The sequence below is a fragment of the Dendropsophus ebraccatus genome, chromosome 3, assembly GCF_027789765.1.
Source record: "Dendropsophus ebraccatus isolate aDenEbr1 chromosome 3, aDenEbr1.pat, whole genome shotgun sequence".
Classification (NCBI taxonomy): domain Eukaryota; kingdom Metazoa; phylum Chordata; class Amphibia; order Anura; family Hylidae; genus Dendropsophus; species Dendropsophus ebraccatus.
Genome location: NC_091456.1, coordinates 183,472,236 through 183,493,394, shown reverse-complemented (window position 1 = coordinate 183,493,394; position 21,159 = coordinate 183,472,236). Strand labels below are relative to the sequence as shown.

General features: G+C 45.5%; 1 protein-coding gene across 1 annotated transcript; it reads right to left on the bottom strand.

Moving 5' to 3' along the window:
* Window positions 1-6: 6 nt before the first annotated feature.
* UBE2R2 (ubiquitin conjugating enzyme E2 R2) lies at window positions 7-19,487 on the bottom strand. The gene is made up of 5 exons (XM_069963273.1): window positions 18,123-19,487; window positions 6,114-6,200; window positions 4,363-4,460; window positions 3,507-3,641; window positions 7-1,594 (listed from the first exon to the last, which is right to left on the bottom strand). Exons 1-5 carry the CDS (start codon window positions 18,297-18,299, stop codon window positions 1,375-1,377), a joined length of 717 nt encoding a protein of 238 aa, XP_069819374.1. The 5' UTR covers window positions 18,300-19,487; the 3' UTR covers window positions 7-1,374.
* Between the last annotated feature and the right edge of the window lie 1,672 nt (window positions 19,488-21,159).

Genomic DNA, 21,159 nt, shown 5'->3' with positions numbered 1-21,159 from the left:
TCTCATTTTACTTTTATTGTCCTCTTCTGCTTAACAACAGTGATAGACACCCACATAGAAACATACCACAAGAGCCCCCGCAACTGTTGGGATGACATGAGTGCCGGTGATACGAAGGGGGGGGGAAAGAAAAAAAAAATATATAGATTATAGGAGTGGGGGGGGGGAAAAAAACTCTAAAAATGTCAATAAGAAACAAAATAAAATAAAAACAAATTTGCAAAGCCATGACCTCTTGCACATAGACATCTCCTGGGAAGCCTAAAGAATGTAGCAACAAGACGGTGCTGAAAATTGTGCCGCAAACCAAGACGCATCTTCTGTTCTATACTCTGCTTCTTTTATAGCTTTTATATATACAGTATATATATCTATATAATTTTTTTTTTTCAAACCTTTAATGACATCACAAAAAGCCATCAGCACAAACAGCAGCAGCAGCAGTAGTACTAGTAGTAGTGAGCGTGCTCCGGCTCTGCAGAGACGCCATGTTGGAAATGCAGCTTTATCACAGATTTTTCTGTTGTTGTTTTCTTGAGGTTGTGGGGGGGTAGGGGGGTGGTCTGGCTGAGGTAAACATAACATGGAACACACGTGATCATTGGAGCTAGACCTTGGCATGAACCTGAACTGATGACTCCAGTCTGTTGTATGGGAGAAGGGTAAAAAGCTACAAAATATCCTTAAAAAAAAAAAAAAGTTGAAAGAAATAAAAATTTAAACCCAAAAACAAAACCAGAGGCCCTCTGGACAAAAAAAAAAAAAAAAAAGTAGCAGAAAAGGGACATTTCTCTGGCTGAAAACATCCACGCGGGTTGAATTGTGAACCAAACCAAACAGCTGACTGTCAGTTCGAGTTTTTTTGTTTGTTTTTTCAAATTTTTTTTCCACTTTTTGTTTTATTTTATTTTTTTTTAACCTTTTCCTTTTTTGAAATTTTCAAATATCGCTTAGGTAATATAAAGAGGAAAGGGGAAGAGAGAGACAGAGACGTGATTTCTAGGAAATTAAAAAGTAAAAGTAAATAGTTTTGCACCGACGCTTGCAGGTCGGCAGCAACAATTTCAGAAATTCTGTGAGGTGCTGTTTTTTTTTTTTCCATCCCTTGTATTCTCCTTGATAGGTCCATAGAAATGGAGCAAGGAAAAATAAAATTCCAGAAGTGTGCAACTGCGCTATACAGCAGAAGACTGGTCTCTTTATATCCTATAGCTCGGGCCCAGCAGGACGCCTGCCAGGCAAACACTACTCCATTTGTGGCCTGAGTCAGCAAGGGAGGAGGGTCAGCGGGAGAGGCCAAGGAACAGAGCGCAGGAAGGTCTAAGGGTCAGGCCGTGAGAAAGGAGACAGAACACAAACACGCAGGTGAGAGCGTCACGACTCTTCATTCCCAGAATCATCATCATCGTAACAGTCAGCGTCCTCTTCCTCCTCATCTTCATCGTCTATGTCATCATCATACAAGTCGTCGTATAGCAAGTCTGAACTGTTGTCACTAGAAGGCACTTTGGTTTTAATGCAGTATTCTGCCAAGGTGGTGGGAACTTTCACGCCGTCCTTCTCTGCTTCTGCTTTAGTCGCTGACACTTGTTTTCTGTAAAAAGAAAACAGACAACGGATTAATACTATAACACTGCTCCTATATACAGGAATATAACTACTATAATACTGCTCCTATATACAAGAATATAACTACTATAATAGTGCTCCTATATACAGGAATATAAATACTATAATACTGCTCCTATATACAAGAATATAACTACTATAATGCGGTTCAGGGAAGAAACAGAGTGCTGCACCTCACACCTATGGCTGATACTATTGCTGCGGGGTTGGCGGTCGCTGACCGACACGGTGTGGAGTTAGCGTAGGGACCCGTGTGGACCAGAGGACCTGCGCGGTGGTACACGGGGCAATATGGCTTGATCAATTCATATACAGACACTCTGGTGTTGATTTTTAATATAGGCCTAGCGGCATTAGTGTCAGCCATAGATGGGATGTGCAGCGGTTCCATTCTCTCCAGTTCGTATAACTACTATAATACTGCTCCTATATACAAGAATATAACTACTATAATACTGCCTCCTATATACAATAATATAATTACTATAATACTGCTCCTATATACAGGAATATAACTACTATAATACTGCCTGCTATGTACAGGAATATAACTACTATAATACTGCTCCTATATACAAAAATATAACTACTACAATACTGCCTCCTATATACAAGAATATAACTACTATAATACTGCCTCCTATATACAAGAATATAACTACTATAATACTGCCTCCTATATACAAGAATATAACTACTATAATACTGCCTCCTATATACAAGAATATAACTACTATAATACTGCCTCCTATATACAAGAATATAACTACTATAATACTGCCTCCTATATACAAGAATATAACTACTATAATACTGCTCCTATATACAAGAATATAACTACTATAATACTGCTCCTATATACAAGAATATAACTACTATAATACTGCTCCTATATACAGGAATATAACTACTATAATACTGCCTGCTATGTACAGGAATATAACTACTATAATACTGCTCCTATATACAAAAATATAACTACTATAATACTGCTTCTATATACAGGAATATAACTACTATAATACTGCTCCTATATACAAGAATATAACTACTATAATACTGCTCCTATATACAGGGATATAACTACTATAACACTGCCCCTTTATACAAGAATATAACTACTATAATACTGCTCCTATATACAAGAATATAACTACTATAATACTGCTCCTATATACAGGAATATAACTACTATAATACTGCCTGCTATGTACACGAATATAACTACTATAATACTGCCCCTATATACAAGACTATAATACTGCTCAATATATACAAGAATATAACTACTATAATACTGCTCCTATATACAAGAATATAACTACTATAATACTGCCCCCTATATACAAGAATATACCTACTATAATACTGCTCCTATATACAAGAATATAACTACTATAATACTGCCTCCTATATACAAGAATATAACTACTATAATACTGCTCCTATATACAGGGATATTACTACTATAATACTGCTCCTATATACAGGAATATAACTACTATAATACTGCTCCCTATATACAGGAATATAACTACTATAATACTGCTCTTATATACAAGAATATAACTACTATAATACTGTCCCCTATATACAAGAATATAACTACTATAATACTCCCTCCTTATACAGGAATATAACTACTATAATACTGCTCCTATATACAAGAATATAACTACTATAATACTGCCCCCTTTATACAAGAATATAACTACTATAATACTGCTCCTATATACAGGGATATTACTACTATAATACTGCCCCCTTTATACAAGAATATAACTACTATAATACTGCTCCTATATACAAGACTATAATACTGCTGAGAGAAACCTCATATCATACAGGTTTTGCCCTTGTTATACAGTGAAACTTACCTAATAATTTCTGCATACTCCTTGTCTTTTCCTTTACTGTCCCTCCATTTCCTGAACATTACAGAGGCGTCTACATTGGCCGGGGAGAAGGTGTTTGGTTCATTTAGCAGCGAGATTACACTCAGCAAGATAGTCCTGGGGAGAAGCATGAGAAGAAATGAAGGTTCTGGTGAAATTGGTGTGGTCATAAAAGGGGGTTAGTTTGTTCCGATGACAAGTTTTTGTTTACCAAAAATTTTCTTTCAAATCAACTGGTGACAGAAATTTGTATTTTACTTCTACTAAAAAAAAATCTCCAGTCTTCCAGTACTTATCAGCTTCTGTATGTCCTGCAGGAAGTGGTGTATTCTTTCCAGTCTGGAAAGGTTTTCTATGGGGATTTGCGACCACTTCCTGCAGGACTTACAGCAGCTGATAAGTTGTCAAAGACTCGTTTTTTTTTTTTGTTTTTTTTTAAAGAATTATAAATCTCTGGCACCAGTAGTTTTGAAAGATTTTTTTTTTTGTGAACTGCCCCTTTAAGGCTATATACAATCTAGGGGCCCATAAGCAGAAGAAATTCATTGTCTCAACCTGTCCAGGCAGAATTCATCATCGTGATCTGCCAGCCTGTAGTAAGATTTCCCTTCAGGGTATAGTCACACACTGCACATTTGTTTCAGTCTATTCATCGTAGAGGGAATATTTTAGCAGCAAGCACCATTGCAAACGCCATTTAGATGAATGGAAGAAGAACCACCCCCTACTTTCAGTACATACCAAAAAGGTGTGAAACCGGTTCATCCAATGAACCCTAAAAGGTGCCGGACTATGGATAGGTGAGGGATTCCGCCCCTCTGTACCCACTGTGGCTTACCTGACGTTCTGGGTGGGGTTCCACCTCTCTGAAGGCAACTCTCCACTCTGTGGATCATCTACGGGCGGGTGAAGGATCGAGATGCAGACGTCCCCGTTCTAAGAAAACGGCGAAGGAAATCATGAAGTCACCCGAGAGTAACGTAAAGTCATGTGAAGGATATTAGCAATAGAAAGGGGTTATTTTGTACGGGCAAAACGAAAAATTCAGTGCAGGCGAGGGGTGCAAGAAAATGTATACTTACCTGTCCCCGTGCCCCTGAAGCACTGCATCACTAATCACAGACCCCGCCAGCCTCCTGAAGCAGGGTGGGACACCACTGCAGTCACTGACTAGCTCAGCGGGTACTTCCTACCAGGTCGTGACGACACTGTGACAAAACCAGAGAGTTAAGGCCCTATTCCACCAACAGATCTGACGACAGATTATCTGCCAAAGATTTGAAGCCAAAACCAGGAATGGATTTTAAAAGAGGAGAAATCCAGTATTTCCTTTGTGACCTGATCTCTGTTTATAGTCTGTTCCTGGGTTTGGCTTCAAATCTTTGGCAGATAATCTGTCGTCAGATCTGTTGGTGGAATAGGGCCCTAACTGGAGCCTGGCGGTGGTCAGTGAGCAGGCATGGGGACAGGTAAGTATTGATTCTTTATTATGTTCCTTCCAATGGATTGTTAGATTTGGATGGAGTTTCCCTTTAGCTAAAGATGTTCTCAGAGGCTAATTGGATCTGATGAACTGTGGGAGGTCTAGGTGTTGCATCCATAATACAGGGTAAAAAATAAAATTACACACACACACACACACGTCTCGTTCCCTTGATCGTTACAGGTCTGGACACTCAGACCCGGACCGATCAAAATTTGACATGTCAAAAGTTTTTATAAAACTACAGTGACACTTTAAAGGGGTAGTGCGGCGTTAGAAAATTATTCACTAAATAACACATTACAAAGTTATACAACTTTGGGCTATGTTCACACAACGTAAGAGACCGGCCGTTCCGTGACCCCGGCCTGGTCACGGAACAGCCGGTCTCTGCAAGGATCATCCCGACCGGTACTCAAGCCGCTTGCTTCACTGTGTGAACTGACAGGTCTTTCTGCGGCCGGAATTCACTGAATTCTGGCCACAGAAAACTGACATGTCAGTTTTTTCCGGCGACGCACGGGATCCCGGCCAGAGCGTATACGATGTGTGTACGCTTTGGCCGGGATCCCATTGAAAATAAGGCTATGTTCCACTCCTCAAAACTACGGCCGTAGTTGTACGTAGTGTGAACATAACCCTGTAATGTATGCTATGTTAGTGAATGGCCCCCTTCCCAGTGTCCCCCCCCCCCCACCCCCGGAAGTGTAGTGCACTATACATATCTGATTCGTGTCGACCCCGGCCGCACCAGCCCTCCTTCATGCCCCCCCCCCTCTGCGGCGTCATCAGCTGCTCAGCCACGATTGGCTGAGCACAGCAAGGTTCAGCCAATCACAGCTGAGCAGCTGATGACGTGGCAGAGGGGGGCTGGCACAAGGGACGGTCGGAGCGGTTTAGCCGGCCTCCCGAAGATGACATCATTGTCACAAGATGGCGGACGGGGGTCGACACAAATCAGGTGAGTATAGAGCACTACACTTCCGGGGGGGATGAAGCTCCAGCTGCTCTCCAGCCTGAGATCGAGCCCTTTAATAAGCTGTGGAAGCCTCCTGTAGTACAATGCACAGGACATGTAGTACAATGCACAGGACATGTAGTCTTACCTCATATATATTGGGATGCCACATCTTTGTCAGGAAACGGAAGGTCGGAGGAGAGTACGGATAGTCTATAGGGAATTTTATGTGAGCCTGAAACAGAAAGATGCATTATATCACTGACACTAGTAACAGCTCTCACATTATATAATTATTAAATCTTCACTGATAACAGAGAATTAGGATTTATAAGGCGGCATTGGCTGAAGCGCTCCCCCCCCCCCATAAGGAAACATTACAGAAGACAAAGGACAGCAAAGACAATGACCGTAGCCTTAGGGCCCTATTACATGGGACGATTATCGTGCGAAAAATCGCTACGTTGTTCGAATTTAAACGATAATCGTTCTGTGTAATTGCAGGCATCGATCATAAAATCGTTCGTATGTCGTTGATTTAGATCGGAACCTAAAATTATCGCTAAACGTTTGCTGTAATCCCACATTCGTTCGCCCAAGTTCCGTATTTGTTCACTTATTGTTCATAGTTTGGCTGGGATCAGATGGAGTAAACGATCATAGTAACGATCGCAATAACGATAGTAGTAAGGATTGTAACCAATGACATGGTGAACGATTTCAGGTTAACAATAAACGTTTGCAAACGAGATTGTTTATCGTTAAAAATCGCTCTGTGTAAAATGACCCTTAGTGAGGCCTCCCGGGGGTCATTGATGTGACACCAGGCTCATATGTCCTCAATGGCCGTAGGGGGGGGGGCAACTTGTAGGGCTTCTCTCTCCTATGGGCCCATCATAGCTACTGTGACTGTCGGGCCCCAAAGGTCAGATATATTATAGCAATATGTAAGGTCTATACTGGGACAAACCCTCTAGGAACTGGAACACCTTCAGCACATAAGCATAGTCACTGAGCCTAAGATCTAACCATATAAACCTGCCCTATAAGGTCAGCAAGAAAAGAGTTAATCCTGAGTGGAGGACGGCACAGACCCAGGCTGATCACTCCAGTGATGGGCTCCCTGCCAGGCTATTTATTGCCTGCAGCCCTGTCAGCACATGCGACTCAAGACCAACAAGGCCAGAGCCAAGGCCACGCGGGCACATCACCAACAGTGGCAGAGGCTCGGAGACGGACCGCTCTATACGACTAACACACTGAAAGGAAGATGAGAAAATCCTGGAACATGGGGGGGGCAAAAAGCACAGCTACTTTCTTGCAAAAACAGCGCCACCCCTGTCCTCTGGCTGTGTGTGGTATTACAATTCTATTGAAACAAATGGAGCTGCAAAAACCCCACATCCAACCTGGGGGACAAGTGAGGTGATCAGCCATGTTTTTCTAAGCCTGGACAACCTCTGTTTTTTGGAATAGAGGAACGCCCCTTTGGAGGTTACTACAGGAATTACCGGCCTAGTGCTCGGATAAGACGTCTGGTGCTCTGCCGCGATTAGAGCCGGAGTGACGTCACTGCAGCGCCGCCCCAATGATTGGTTAGACAGGGCAGGACGGATCAAAACCTTGTGAATAACAGATATGCTGCATGGTCAGAGCCAAGATAAGCAGATTTCACACAATAGTAATAAAAAAAAAAAAAAAAAAAAAGGGGGGGGGGGTATCGAACCTGCACATTTCTGTGTCTGGGTCATCAGATTTGTAGTCAGGACGGGCAGCCATAGTACAGACACTAAATGGGTCCATATTATGCCGGTGTGTGCCGGAGATGGAAGTATTGCCCCATCCTACAATCGGTACAACATGAGAGCAAAACCGGCTACATAGCTGGAACCTTATTTACCGCCCCGCCCGCCTCATTCACCGCCACCCGGCCATCCGCACAATAATCCCTCAGACAAATAACGCCTTAGAAGAAGGAGTCTGACAGAAAACAAGACTGAAACAACGCTGCAAAGAGAGAACTGGGTCAACGGGAGCACAGCCCCAAAGTGACAGACAGGACCGGGCCATAAAGCAGTCTTAGGCTCAATTCACACACTGCAGTTTTCAAATTGGATGCAAGAGAGGGTTAAAAAAATAATAATAAATAAATAAAGAGGGGGGGGGCTGATGCTTCTCTTCTTGGTGTCTACTCCTGTGGGATTCCAGTTTCAGGAAGGACATAAGGACATGTACAATGGGAGTTGTAGTTTTGAAACCGCTGAAGAGACAGACGAACACGGTTATAAATTATGTAAGCACAGGTAGTACTGCCTGCCTCCTCTCTTACTATCAGTGTAAGCACAGGTAGTACTGCCTGCCTCCTCTCCTACTATCAGTGTAAGCACAGGTAGTACTGCCTGCCTCATCTCCTACTATCAGTGTAAGCACAGGTAGTACTGCCTGCCTCATCTCCTACTATCAGTGTAAGCACAGGTAGTACTGCCTGCCTCATCTCCTACTATCAGTGTAAGCACAGGTAGTACTGCCTGCCTCCTCTCCTACTATCAGTGTAAGCACAGGTAGTACTGCCTGCCTCCTCTCCTACTATCAGTGTAAGCACAGGTAGTACTGCCTGCCTCCTCTCCTACTATCAGTGTAAGCACAGGTAGTACTGCCTGCCTCCTCTCCTATCAGTATAAGCACAGGTAGTACTGCCTGCCTCCTCTCCTATCAGTATAAGCACAGGTAGTACTGCCTGCCTCCTCTCCTATCAGTGTAAGCACAGGGAGTACTGCCTGCCTCCTCTCCCATCAGTGTAAGCACAGGTAGTACTGCCTGCCTCCTCTCCTATCAGTGTAAGCACAGGGAGTACTGCCTGCCTCCTCGCTATCAGTATAAGCACAGGTAGTACTGCCTGCCTTTACACTATCAGTAGGGCTATCAGCAGGTTAGATTGGTCTAACTTACTGATAGTTCTTTAAATTTAAATAATCCACACCCCAAGGGTTTAGGTACAGATAGTACTGTCTTTTCTCTCTCTGTAAATGATGTAGGTACAGATAGTACTGCCTCCCAGACTCTCCCTGTAAATTATGTCTATGTTTGAAAAGGTCTGGTCTCCATGAACTCCGCCCATACAGCAGACTTGTCTTATTACATTACGTCTTAATGTGCCAATTTGTTCTTATTTTTGTTGGGTTTTCTGCTCAGTCAGACTGCGTTCTGATACCACTGTTTTTGTATTCCTCTTCTTTACCATCCAAATACAGGCCAATATGCAATCTGATGAAAATTAATAAACTCGATATGCGATACTAAATTATGTATATGCAGATAGTACTGCCTCCCAGTCTCTCCCTGTATATTATGTATACGCAGATAGTACTGCCTCCCAGTATATTATGTATACGCAGATAGTACTGCCTCCCAGTCTCTCCCTGTATATTATGTATATGCAGATAGTACTGCCTCCCAGTCTCTCCCTGTATATTATGTATATGCAGATATACAGGGAGAGACTGGGAGGCAGTACTATCTGCATATACATAATATACAGGGAGAGACTGGGAGGCAGTACTATTATGTATACACAGATAGTACTGCCTCACAGTCTCTCCCTGTTTATTATGTATACACAGATAGTACTGCCTCCCAGTCCCTGAGAAAGATTATTTTATTTTCTCCCCAGAAAGATTTAGTTTTTCTTGACTAATGAACATTTTGTCATTGGAACAAGCCTGCACTCTCATTTCAGAAAACGGTGTTTATCAGGTGACCCACAAAGGGCCGCTGCCAGGGAATGTGAACACAGAAGGTTAAGAGGGTGACAACTCTCACAGTAAACAAGCAACAATGATAACTGGTTATCAGCAGGTCACATGTGGGGAGGGGGGGGGGGGGTCATGCACGTATAACAGGGGTCATGTGACCTGCGGTCACAGACCGGCACAAAATTGTACCCAATGCTAGTAACCTACAATGGGCTTCATACAGGGATCCGTCATCTGATGACCTACATACGGTACAGTGTCACAGGCATTCACGATGAGTGCCAGGGCTATGGCACCATGGAGACATCTGACCTCTGGCACGGTTCCTGCTCCTCTTTCCCCACTTATCTGTCCATTATATCTACAATTACACCTCCGTAATCTGCTCAACTCCATTACACAGCACGTCCTTTAAAGCAAAAACATTTCTGGGAAAGCTGGGTAACAAGATACGGCTGCCAGCTTTCCTCCACCATTACAGGAGGGAGAGCCTTCATATCCAGGACTCTGGGAAAGCTGGGTAACAAGATACGGCTGCCAGCTTTCCTCCACCATTACAGGAGGGAGAGCCTTCATATCCAGGACTCTGGGAAAGCTGGAGCCCAAAGTGCAATGGCCGGCATTGCAAAAAAATAATTAACCCCTTCACGCACATTTCTTATTAGGTAACAAATGATCTGGCTTTTATTCTTAAGGGGAAACGATCAGCAAGTTAGATGCATCTAACCTGCTGACATCTCCCTATAGGGCACTGGGGATGAAGGCACGTTTCTCCCATAGATCCTCAGCACCATTTTCTTGTAGTTTGTAGCTTAAAAGGGTACTCCAGTTGATTTTTAAAAAAAAATAAAAAAATTCACTGGTTTCAGAAAATTAGGCTGCATTCACACGCTGTAATCAGTTTTTGAACCCCAGCCGGTTCCAGTGTACACCGCTGTTCTATTCACGGGTACCAGCTCGGGGGAGAAGCACTGGCCCACCTCCAGTGGGAGGACACCCCCTCCCCTCTATTAGAATCAATGGAGCCGCCTCACCGAGTCACAAAGGGGAGGGGGTTTCCTTGCACTGAGGGGCGGCTGGCCCTCCTCCAGTGCTTCAGCCTGGGCCGATGCTTGGTAATAGACTGTGTGCGGGAAGCAGGCAGAGATTCAAAAACAGCATATCCGGCACCGTTCTATTCATATGCAACACTTAAAGCGACTGTACCTGATGCTACATTCGCTTTAACTATTCTGGGGCTCACTCTATCATAATAAAATTGTGACACTGGGGGCCCTCAGAGGTCATGGGGTCATTCACACATTCCGTGTATGGTCTGCAATTACAGACTATGTGCGTTATGGAATCGAATCCAGAACTCTTGACATCATTCAGCTCCGGAAAAGTTAAAAAATCAATGGAAACTGCTGCAGAGCTCGAATCCGGGAGTCCAGAATTAAGGTGGATAGCTCATAGTCCATGCCCAGATTGTGTAAATCCCCCCCCCCCCCCGCAATGGTTCAGTCCAGGATATACAGCCAGCGGTATATGCCGGACCTATGAATCGGGCCTTCGTTTATACTATACCCACCTGATGCTGCAAGGACAACATTTTGTATAAGGCAGATAAAGTTACACAGTTAAAAAGTTCTAATACCCATAAAGATATCTTTTGTATATTGTACATAATGGGGGGGGGGGGGGGAGATAGAAAACAGATCAATATAAAAAAAAATTAAATAAATAAAATTTGTATACTCCTTCATATACAATTTATCACCATTTAAAGGGCCGGCGCTGGCAGAGATAGGAGCCTTGTCACACCCCGGCAGAGGAGTGTTGTCAATCTGCAGAGTAAGATTACGGCCAGCGTCCTGTATCTGGGCACAGCCTATACATGTGCGCTGGTGGAGAGATCCCATGTACTCGGCACAGTACAGGCCACCTTATAGGTGAAGCAGCCTCTGCCATCAGGGGTGACACGGTTACTAATAATAGGGTGTATTTTAGACAGTATATTATTATTCGCCTGCCCAGGGCCTACTTGTCTGCTCATCCTGAGGCTCCTGGTACATAAATAGAATTACAGAACTCCTGCAACACCCGTCATCAGCAAGACAAAGAGGTGGAAGAACCGTGCCCATCTCTGACGTCACATCATCCGAATAATGACCAGTTACCACGCAGCCATTCATATATCTCCTATACAGAAACACCTGTCCAATCAATCTGTAGTGTATTGGCAGCAGTCTGAATGCGGTCAGAGGAAGAGTGGGACAACTGGACATCAACCTGCACAAAAGACCATATACCCTACAGGGACAACAAGGAATGACCATTAATGCGGACAGTCTCTACTATGGTAACCTAATGCCCCAGACGGCCCTGTTATCCCCAGGAACGCCAATTATACCCAATGTATATTATAAAGCAGGGAGGAGGAATGGACCACATGCCCATCTACCATATAATTAAAAAGGTATAAAACACAACAGTACGGCCAGGGCAGGGCAGCAATCACAGAGTACAGTGAGTCACAGAGTACCATAATGTTGCCCTGTATAGGACAAGGCATCTAGACTGCATTGCCATGCGAACCCTTCTTCCCAAATGGAATCCTCAAACAGCTGAGGGTGCGCTACAATTGTATCCAGTCCACACAATCCTTTAGGCTACACTCACTCATGGGGGAAATTTATCAAGGGTTTTGCGGGTATTTTTAGGTGAATAATTGGATTTTTGGTCGAAGTTCTATTTATGAACCAGTATTCGTCGGGTAAATATTTTTTAGATGCAACTTTTTTTTTTTTTTTTTTTTTCTTTTTCTCCTCTAATCTACCCGTTTTGAGTATTCACCCAAAAAATTTGCATCCAACTTTTTAAGAAGTCGCAAAAACTGGTGCAGGCCTACGTCTGGTTAGTATCGGGGAATTTGTGTGCGACTGTTTTTGTGACCTTTTTTGCTTAGGCGCATTTACTAAAACTGATTTAGTTAAGAGGTTTACTTTGCCGCGAATTCAAAGCAAAATAGCACGGACAATCCCGAAATCAAATGATACAAAAATAGGTTTGTTTGTTTTTTTCCACCTTTTTTTTTTTTTTTTTTTTTTAAAAAAAAAGGAAGATTGTGTTTTGTTTTTTTAGGTTGGGGACTACACTGATTCCTGGTCACCTGACTAGGAACCACTGCATCGCAGTCACATAACCGGATCACTCATATCAATGAATTGGGCCATAAGCAGCAGCGTCTGCGACCTCGCAATTGCAATAACATTTTTTTTTTTTTTTTTTTTTTAAATATATCCTGTGGATTACGAGAGACACCACGGGGCCCCATTTACTCGTATGAATGATGAGGCATGACCAGCAATTGCCGCGTAGTCCCAGTCTACAGGGCCGAGTCCTGCTTCCTGATCTGGCACCTTCCAACAATTTGCTATCACAGAGCAGAAACCAGATATGGAAGCAGGGATAGGAAGGGGAGTGAGGAGGCGTTACAAACCTCAGCACTTGGGAATCCATCTTTGACTATAGAATGAAGAATTAAAGGGGTATCCTGCAAAAACATAACTTTTGATATGTTGCTGCCCATGGTGAGACTAACAATTCCTTCCATACTTTTTGTTATCTATTCAGTCTTCTTCCCCCACTTCTGAGCTGCTGCTTTCTGCTGAAGACACAAAAATCTGTGTTTGAGCTTTTCTTTCCCGTCTCCCCCTCCTCGCCTTTCCCTTCTGAGAACAAGTCTTTGGCAGGCTGTAGCTTCTTTGTAATGCTAGGAGGGTTATTCTGAACTCACTGTGATTAACCCTTCCAGCATTACAAAGAAGTTACAATGTTGCAGATACAGCCTGCCAAGGACTTAAGGTCAGACGTCTCAGAAAAGGGGGGAGGAGGGGGGGGGGGGGTAAGACAGAGAGAAAAGCTCAAACAGTTTTTTCCAGCAGAAATCAGCAGCTGAGAACTGGGGGAAGGAGACTGAAATCAATAACAACAAGTATGGAAGGAATTGTTAGTCTCACCATGGGCAGCAACATATCAAAAGTTACGTTTGAGCGGAATACCCTTTTAAAACATTTTGCTATATTCTGAGGGACAGATATATGAAAGGTACCATGTGTCCCCGTGTTCTAACAGCATCTAACATTGTCCACAGCTTGGAACCTGGATGACAGCTGACAGATTCCCTGTAAGGGCCTATGGCTATAGCTTAAAAAAAAAAAAAAAAAAAAAAAAACACTTCCACCCAGAGTACTCCCTTAATGTTTGTTAAGATGCAATCTGGCTTCATGTTGGGGGCGGGGGTGTGGGTTATAGGCTATAGGTCACCGGATAGAAGCCTTATACCAGTGTAATCATATGTATAGTGTAAGACAAAAAGAAGATCTGACCGACCCCATAGATCATCATCATCAGCCATAGCAGGAGGGGCGAGCCTCAGGATACAACATCTGCTGTGTGCAGGTCTCTCTGAAGCCTGTCCCTACACGTACAGCGTGGTGCGCGCCAAATACACGCTGAGGAGCCGCACTGTTCCTGCAATGTTACAGGGGGGAGGGGGGGATCTGCAGGTACAGGTGACGAGAAGTCATCAGTCATTCCAGGCGTCATGAGGGGAAAGAGAAAAGTTCTGTTTTGCTATCTATATGTATACTGGTTCATATACACACAAAACAAAAACAGTCACTGCAGCACTCCAAGATAAACTTCACCATTAGCTAATAGCTAATGCATTTTGTGGGAGAAATAAACGTCACCGTTTGAACATGAGTTATCTTGGAGTGCCGCAGTGACTTTGTTTTGTGGATATCCATACCCACGGTCCTCAAGGGTATACACTGCTGGCACACTGCTGTGTCCATTTCTATCTATCTCTAAATATTATATATATATATATATATATATATATATATATATATATATATATATATATATATATATATATATATATATATATATATATATATATATATATATATATATATATATTAAACACACACACACACACACACATTAGAGATGAGCGAACCGGGTTCGAGTCCATCCGGACCCAAACGTTCGGCATTTGATTAGCGGGGGCTGCTGAACTTGGATAAAGCTCTAATGTTGTCTGGAAAACATGGATACAGCCAATGACTATATCCATGATTTCCACATAGCCTTAGGGCTTTATCCAACTTCAGCAGCCACCGCTAATCAAATGCCGAACAATCGGGTTGAGATCGACTCAAGCATGCTTGAGGTTCGCTCATCATATATATGCCGTATTCTATTACTGTCAGGGCTTAATTATTAAAGGGGTAATCCAGCTATTTTCTTTATCATCAGCTGGTTTCAGAAAGTTATATTAATTTGTACAACTACTTCTATTTAAAAAATCTTGTGTCTTCCTGTACTTGTCAGCTACTGTATGTCCTGCAGGAAGTGGTGTATTCTCTTCAGTCTGACAGTGTTCTCTGCTGCCACCTCTGTCCATGTCAGGAACTGTCCAGATCAGTAACAAATCCCCATAGAAAACCTTTCTTGCTCTGGACAGTTCCTGACATGGACAGAGGTGGCAGCAGAGAGCACTGTGTCAGACTGGAGAGAATACACCACTTCCTGCAGGGCATACAGCAGCTGATAACTATAGGAAGATTTGAGATTACCGGGGGTGAAGCCTAAAGGCAGAGCATCGATTCCCAACCTATTGCAAAACAGACTCCCATCATGCCCTGGCAGTATGACAGGCGTTGTAGTTGTGCCACAAACCCAATTATTACATAACTACAATTCCCTTTAACCAAAGCTGCGGCCGTCCGGGCATGATGGGAGTTGTAGTTCTGTAAACAGCTAGAGGGCCATGAGTGTGACCCCCCGTGCTAGGTAAATGGGTGAAAGTGAACAGGCGACATCCCTGGAGGGGCCTCAGCCATTGCAGCCTCGCTGCAGAAGGTGTAACAGGTTCTACAGGGATGACATCACCCGACACCGCGGCCTCGAAACTTCCCCGGGATGATGGGAAACAATGGCGGATGCAGAAGGTATATAAGGATATACATATAGGGGGGATTTATCAAACATGGTGTAAAGTGAAACTGGCTCAGTTGCCCCTAGCAACCAATCAGATTCCTCCTTTCATTTTCCAAAGAGTCTGTGAGGAATGAAAGGCGGAATCTGATTGGTTGCTAGGGGCAACCAGGCCTGTTCTACTTTACACCATGTTTGATAAATCTCCCCCATAGAGTATTCTATAGTCTCAGAAATGATGTCGCAATAGTCTCGGCCTCGTCTGTGCAGCAAGGAAGCTGACAGATACACCCTGTGAATCATATACCGTCATCCCCCTGTACCGGCCGGGCCCGACCAACCACCCACTAGCAAAGAATTCTATAGGTTTGTGTTACTTTCTACGTATTGACCCTGGAGAAGGCACACAGATAGCTTAAAGGGGTATTCCACTCAACACTCAGACATATTTTTGATATGTTGCTGACCATGGTGAGACTAACAATTCCTTCTATACTTGTTTTTATCTATTCAGTCTCCTTCCCCCAGTTCTCAGCTGCTGCTTTCTGCTGAAGATACAAAAATTTGTGTGGGAGCTTTTCTCTGTCTTCCCCTCCTCCCCCCTCCCTTCTGAGACAGCTGATGTAAACAAGTCCCTAGCAGGCTTTATCTGCAACATTGTAGCTTCTTTGTAATGGTGGAAGGGATAATCACAGCGAGTTCATTAGCAACTTGACTCAGATTAGCCCTCCCAGCATTACAAAGCTACAATGTTGCAGATAGAGCCTGCCAGGGACTTGTTTACATAAACCATCTCAGAAGAAATGGGGGAGGAGGGGGAGACAGAGAAACGCTCACACACAGATTTTTGCGTCTTCAGCAGAAAGCAGCAGCTCAGAACTGGGGGAAGGAGACTGAATAGATAACACGTATGGAAGGAATTGTTAGTCTCACCATGGGCAGCAACATATCAAAAGTTATGTCTGAGTGGAATACCCCTTTAAAGGGAAATAATTTGTGATGAGAGTGATGACATTCTATGTACAGCACTGCCGGATATGTTAGTGCTATACAGAAGGATTTGTGTCTACAAAAGCAGCGCTGCTCTCTAGCTGTTCAGCAACTACAACTCCTATCATTTCCAAACTTCCATTATCCATGTGAATTCACCCTTAAATCTGATTATTGCTATTGGGAGATTTCGACATCCAGGGTCAATGGTCACTGTGAGCACCGGGACTCCAGTGATGTCCTGTATACCCCGATTATATGGTATCAGCAGATGATCGGGGGAGGGCATGACCGCTGGGACCCCCACTGAACACGACAACAGGGGTCAAGTGTCCTCTTCCATTCACTGTCTATTAGACCTCCGAACAGAGTTCAGAGCCCATAGAGAGTGAATGGAGCACAGGCCGGACGGGCATCCAATGGATCTCCCTCCCAGCGTGGTCATCCAGCGTCCACAACATTATCGGACCGACCAGAAACAAAACGTCCCTCTAAAATCCCTCCTGTACAGGAAGCTTAAATCACTGTTTTTATTCCCAGATCACAAACTTTAGTGTTGCCCGTCAACCCTGGAGACCTGACAAGGCACCTGAACCTTCTGGCCGCGCCGCACAGTCATGTGATCTCCCCCATAGCAGAGGAGGCGCAACTGTGAGCCTTGCTGTAGATACAGACTAATCTATGAAGGGTAAAAACACGGTGGTCATATAGGCACGTCACATGACTATGTATGGGGTGCAGTGGTGGTTTGGGTCATGTAAGTAAGTCACATGACTATGTATGGGGTGCAGTGGTGGTTTGGGTCATGTAAGTAAGTCACATGACTATGTACGTGGTGCGGCAGCTGTTTGGGTCATGTAGGTATGTCACATGACTATGTATGTGATTGGGTCATGTAGGTACGTCACATGACTATGTATGGGGGCGGTGGTGGATTGGGTCATGTAGGTACGTCACATGACTATGTATGGGGGCGGTGGTGGTTTGGGTCATGTAGGTATGTCACATGACTATGTATGGGGCGGTGGTGGTTTGGGTCATGTAGGTACGTCACATGACTATGTATGTGGTGCGGCTGTTTGGGTCATGTAGGTACGTCACATGACTATGTATGGGGGCGGTGGTGGTTTGGGTCATGTAGGTACGTCACATGACTATGTATGGGGGCGGTGGTGGTTTGGGTCATGTAGGTACGTCACATGACTATGTATGGGGGCGGTGGTGGTTTGGGTCATGTAGGTACGTCACATGACTATGTATGGAGGCGGTGGTGGTTTGGGTCATGTAGGTACGTCACATGACTATGTATGGGGGCGGTGGTGGTTTGGGTCATGTAGGTACGTCACGTGACTATGACCGTATGTGGTGCGGGGGCGACCTAGAAAAAGGGGCAGAATTAAGCATGTAAATAGTCACTATATACTCACCTTGAAGTACCCCCCCTCGTAGAGGGTGTTGGGTGGCCCAAAGATGGCCACCTCCCAGTTGTACAGGTCACTTTCATCCACCAGGGTGATGCGGAAACCTTCCACTGGCTCCTCCTGCAGCGACTTGAGCTCCAGCATCAGCGCCTTCTGCGAGCTGGTCATCTGCTGCTGCGCCATGGCCGACACCAACACTGTCCACAGTCCGTACAGGGGGTCAGAGAGCGTCCTCCGGAGGGCGTCTAGAGTGTCAGTTCTTGGAACGAGTGTGCGATCACTAGCTAATGGTGGGTACGGGCTGGGTGAGTGCCAGCTCTTGGGCCCAGTATTTAGGCAGGTTCTTTGTTAGCAGTGACTGTCAGCTCTTGGGTCCACCCTGCTTTGGGGATTGTAGATGAGGGGGTATATAGCACTTCTTTGTCTCCTGTGAGTGTCAGCTCTTGGGTCCACCCTCTGGGAGTAGGAGGAGTCTATAGCAAAACTTAGATCCTTTGTCTCTGGAGAGTGTCAGCTCTTGGGCCCACCCTGCTGGGATGGTATATAGGGGTATACAGCAGTCCTTTGTCTGCAGTGAGTGTCAGCTCTTGGGCCCACCCTGCTGGGATGGTATATAGGGGTATACAGCAGTACAGGAAGGGGGTATATAGGGGTATACAGCAGTCCTTTGTCTCCAGTGAGTGTCAGCTCTTGGGCCCACCCTCCTGGGATGGTATATAGGGGTATATAGCAGTCCTTTGTCTGCAGTGAGTGTCAGCTCTTGGGCCCACCCTCCTGGGATGGTATATAGGGGTATACAGCAGTCCTTTGTCTCTGGAGAGTGTCAGCTCTTGGGTCCACCCTGCTGTGATGGTATATAGGGGTATACAGCAGTCCTTTGTCTGCAGTGAGTGTCAGCTCTTGGGCCCACCCTCCTGGGATGGTATATAGGGGTATACAGCAGTCCTTTGTCTCTGGAGAGTGTCAGCTCTTGGGTCCACCCTGCTGTGATGGTATATAGGGGTATACAGCAGTCCTTTGTCTCCAGTGAGTGTCAGCTCTTGGGCCCACCCTCCTGGGATGGTATATAGGGGTATACAGCAGTCCTTTGTCTGCAGTGAGTGTCAGCTCTTGGGCCCACCCTCCTGGGATGGTATATAGGGGTATACAGCAGTCCTTTGTCTGCAGTGAGTGTCAGCTCTTGGGCCCACCCTCCTGGGATGGTATATAGGGGTATACAGCAGTCCTTTGTCTGCAGTGAGTGTCAGCTCTTGGGCCCACCAGCAGCCACAGTCCTGTCCCCTCTGGGACCCTCCGGCTACACTCAGGGGCCCCCGCGCTCAGTAAGTTTCAGTCTGGATCTCTGGGGCCCCCAGTGTCGGTGATGTGGCCCCCGGATTGGGCGGCTTCTCCCTGTAATTAGGATGCAGAGGCCTTACTGTAATCCCCGGCCTGGAGTGAGCGGCCGGCCGCTGTCGGGTGCGGGAGGCTCGGGCGAGGCGTCGGCGGGGTGCCGCTTCCTCGTGCTGGGCTGCGGGCTCGGGGTAGCGCTCGGGTGTCCGGGTGTCGCTCACTCTCCGGGTTCCCAGCTGTAGAGGTAAGCGAGGCGCTGCTAGTTCCTTTTGTGACGTCACGGGGTGTGGTGACGTCACGGCCCCGCCCAGATGGGTAGGCTAATGGGCGGGACGGGGCGGGCCTGAGTCAGTGGACGCTCTGATGACACGCTGATGACTCCATTGTATGGGCGCAGTGACGTCACCGGCGTCCTGTACCGGGAACATACAGAGTGTGCAGTGCCCTGCCGCCAGGATATATCATAATACCCTCCATCTATATGGGGGATCCCTTAGTTATTACATGGTTCAGGCTATTGTTTATATCTCTTAGTTGGGGGTTGCTAGGGGCAATGTACAGCCTGCTGCTTGTGCTGGTTACTCGGATACACAATGGGCCAACCTTGATATTTGTTAAAGCGTGTATGCGGTGTTCCTTGCGATGTTCCTTGCCTCTCAATAGCGCCCCATATAGTAGTCAGCCCCCCAATAGTTCCCCATAGAGTAGTCAGCCCCCAATAGTGCACCATATTGTAGTCAGCCCCCCAATAGTGCCCCATGTAGTAGTCAGCCCCCCAATAGTGCCCCATAGAGTAGTCAGCCCCCCAATAGTGCACCATATTGTAGTCAGCCCCCAATAGTGCACCATATTGTAGTCAGCCCCCCAATAGTGCCCCATAGAGTAGTCAGCCCCCCAATAGTGCCCCATGTAGTAGTCAGCCCCCCAATAGTGCCCCATAGAGTAGTCAGCCCCCCAATAGTGCACCATATTGTAGTCAGCCCCCCAATAGTGCACCATATTGTAGTCAGCCCCCCAATAGTGCCCCATATAGTAGTCAGCCCCCCAATAGGGCACCATATTGTAGTCAGCCCCCCAATAGTGCCCCATATAGTAGTCAGCCCCCCAATAGTGCCCCATATAGTAGTCAGCCCCCCAATAGTGCACCATATAGTAGTCAGCCCCCCAATAGTTTCCCATATAGTAGTCAGCCCCCCAATAGTGCCCCATATAGTAGTCACCCCCCAATAGTGCACCATATTGTAGCCAGACCCCCAATAGTGCCCCATATAGTAGTCAGCCCCCCAATAGTTCCCCATATAGTAGTCAGCCCCCCAATAGTGCCCCATATAGTAGTCAGCCCCCCCCCAATAGTGCCCCATATAGTAGTCAGCCCCCCAATAGTGCACCATATTGTAGTCAGCCCCCCAATAGTGCCCCATATAGTAGTCAGCCCCCCCAATAGTGCCCCATATAGTAGTCAGCCCCCCAATAGTGCACCATATAGTAGTCAGTCCCCCAATAGTGCCCCATATAGTAGTCAGCCCCCCAATAGTGCACCATATAGTAGTCACCCCCCAATAGTGCACCATATTGTAGTCAGCCCCCCAATAGTGCCCCATATAGTAGTCAGCCCCCCCAATAGTGCCCCATATAGTAGTCAGCCCCCCAATAGTGCATCATATTGTAGTCAGCCCCCTCAATAGTGCCCCATATAGTAGTCAGCCCCCCA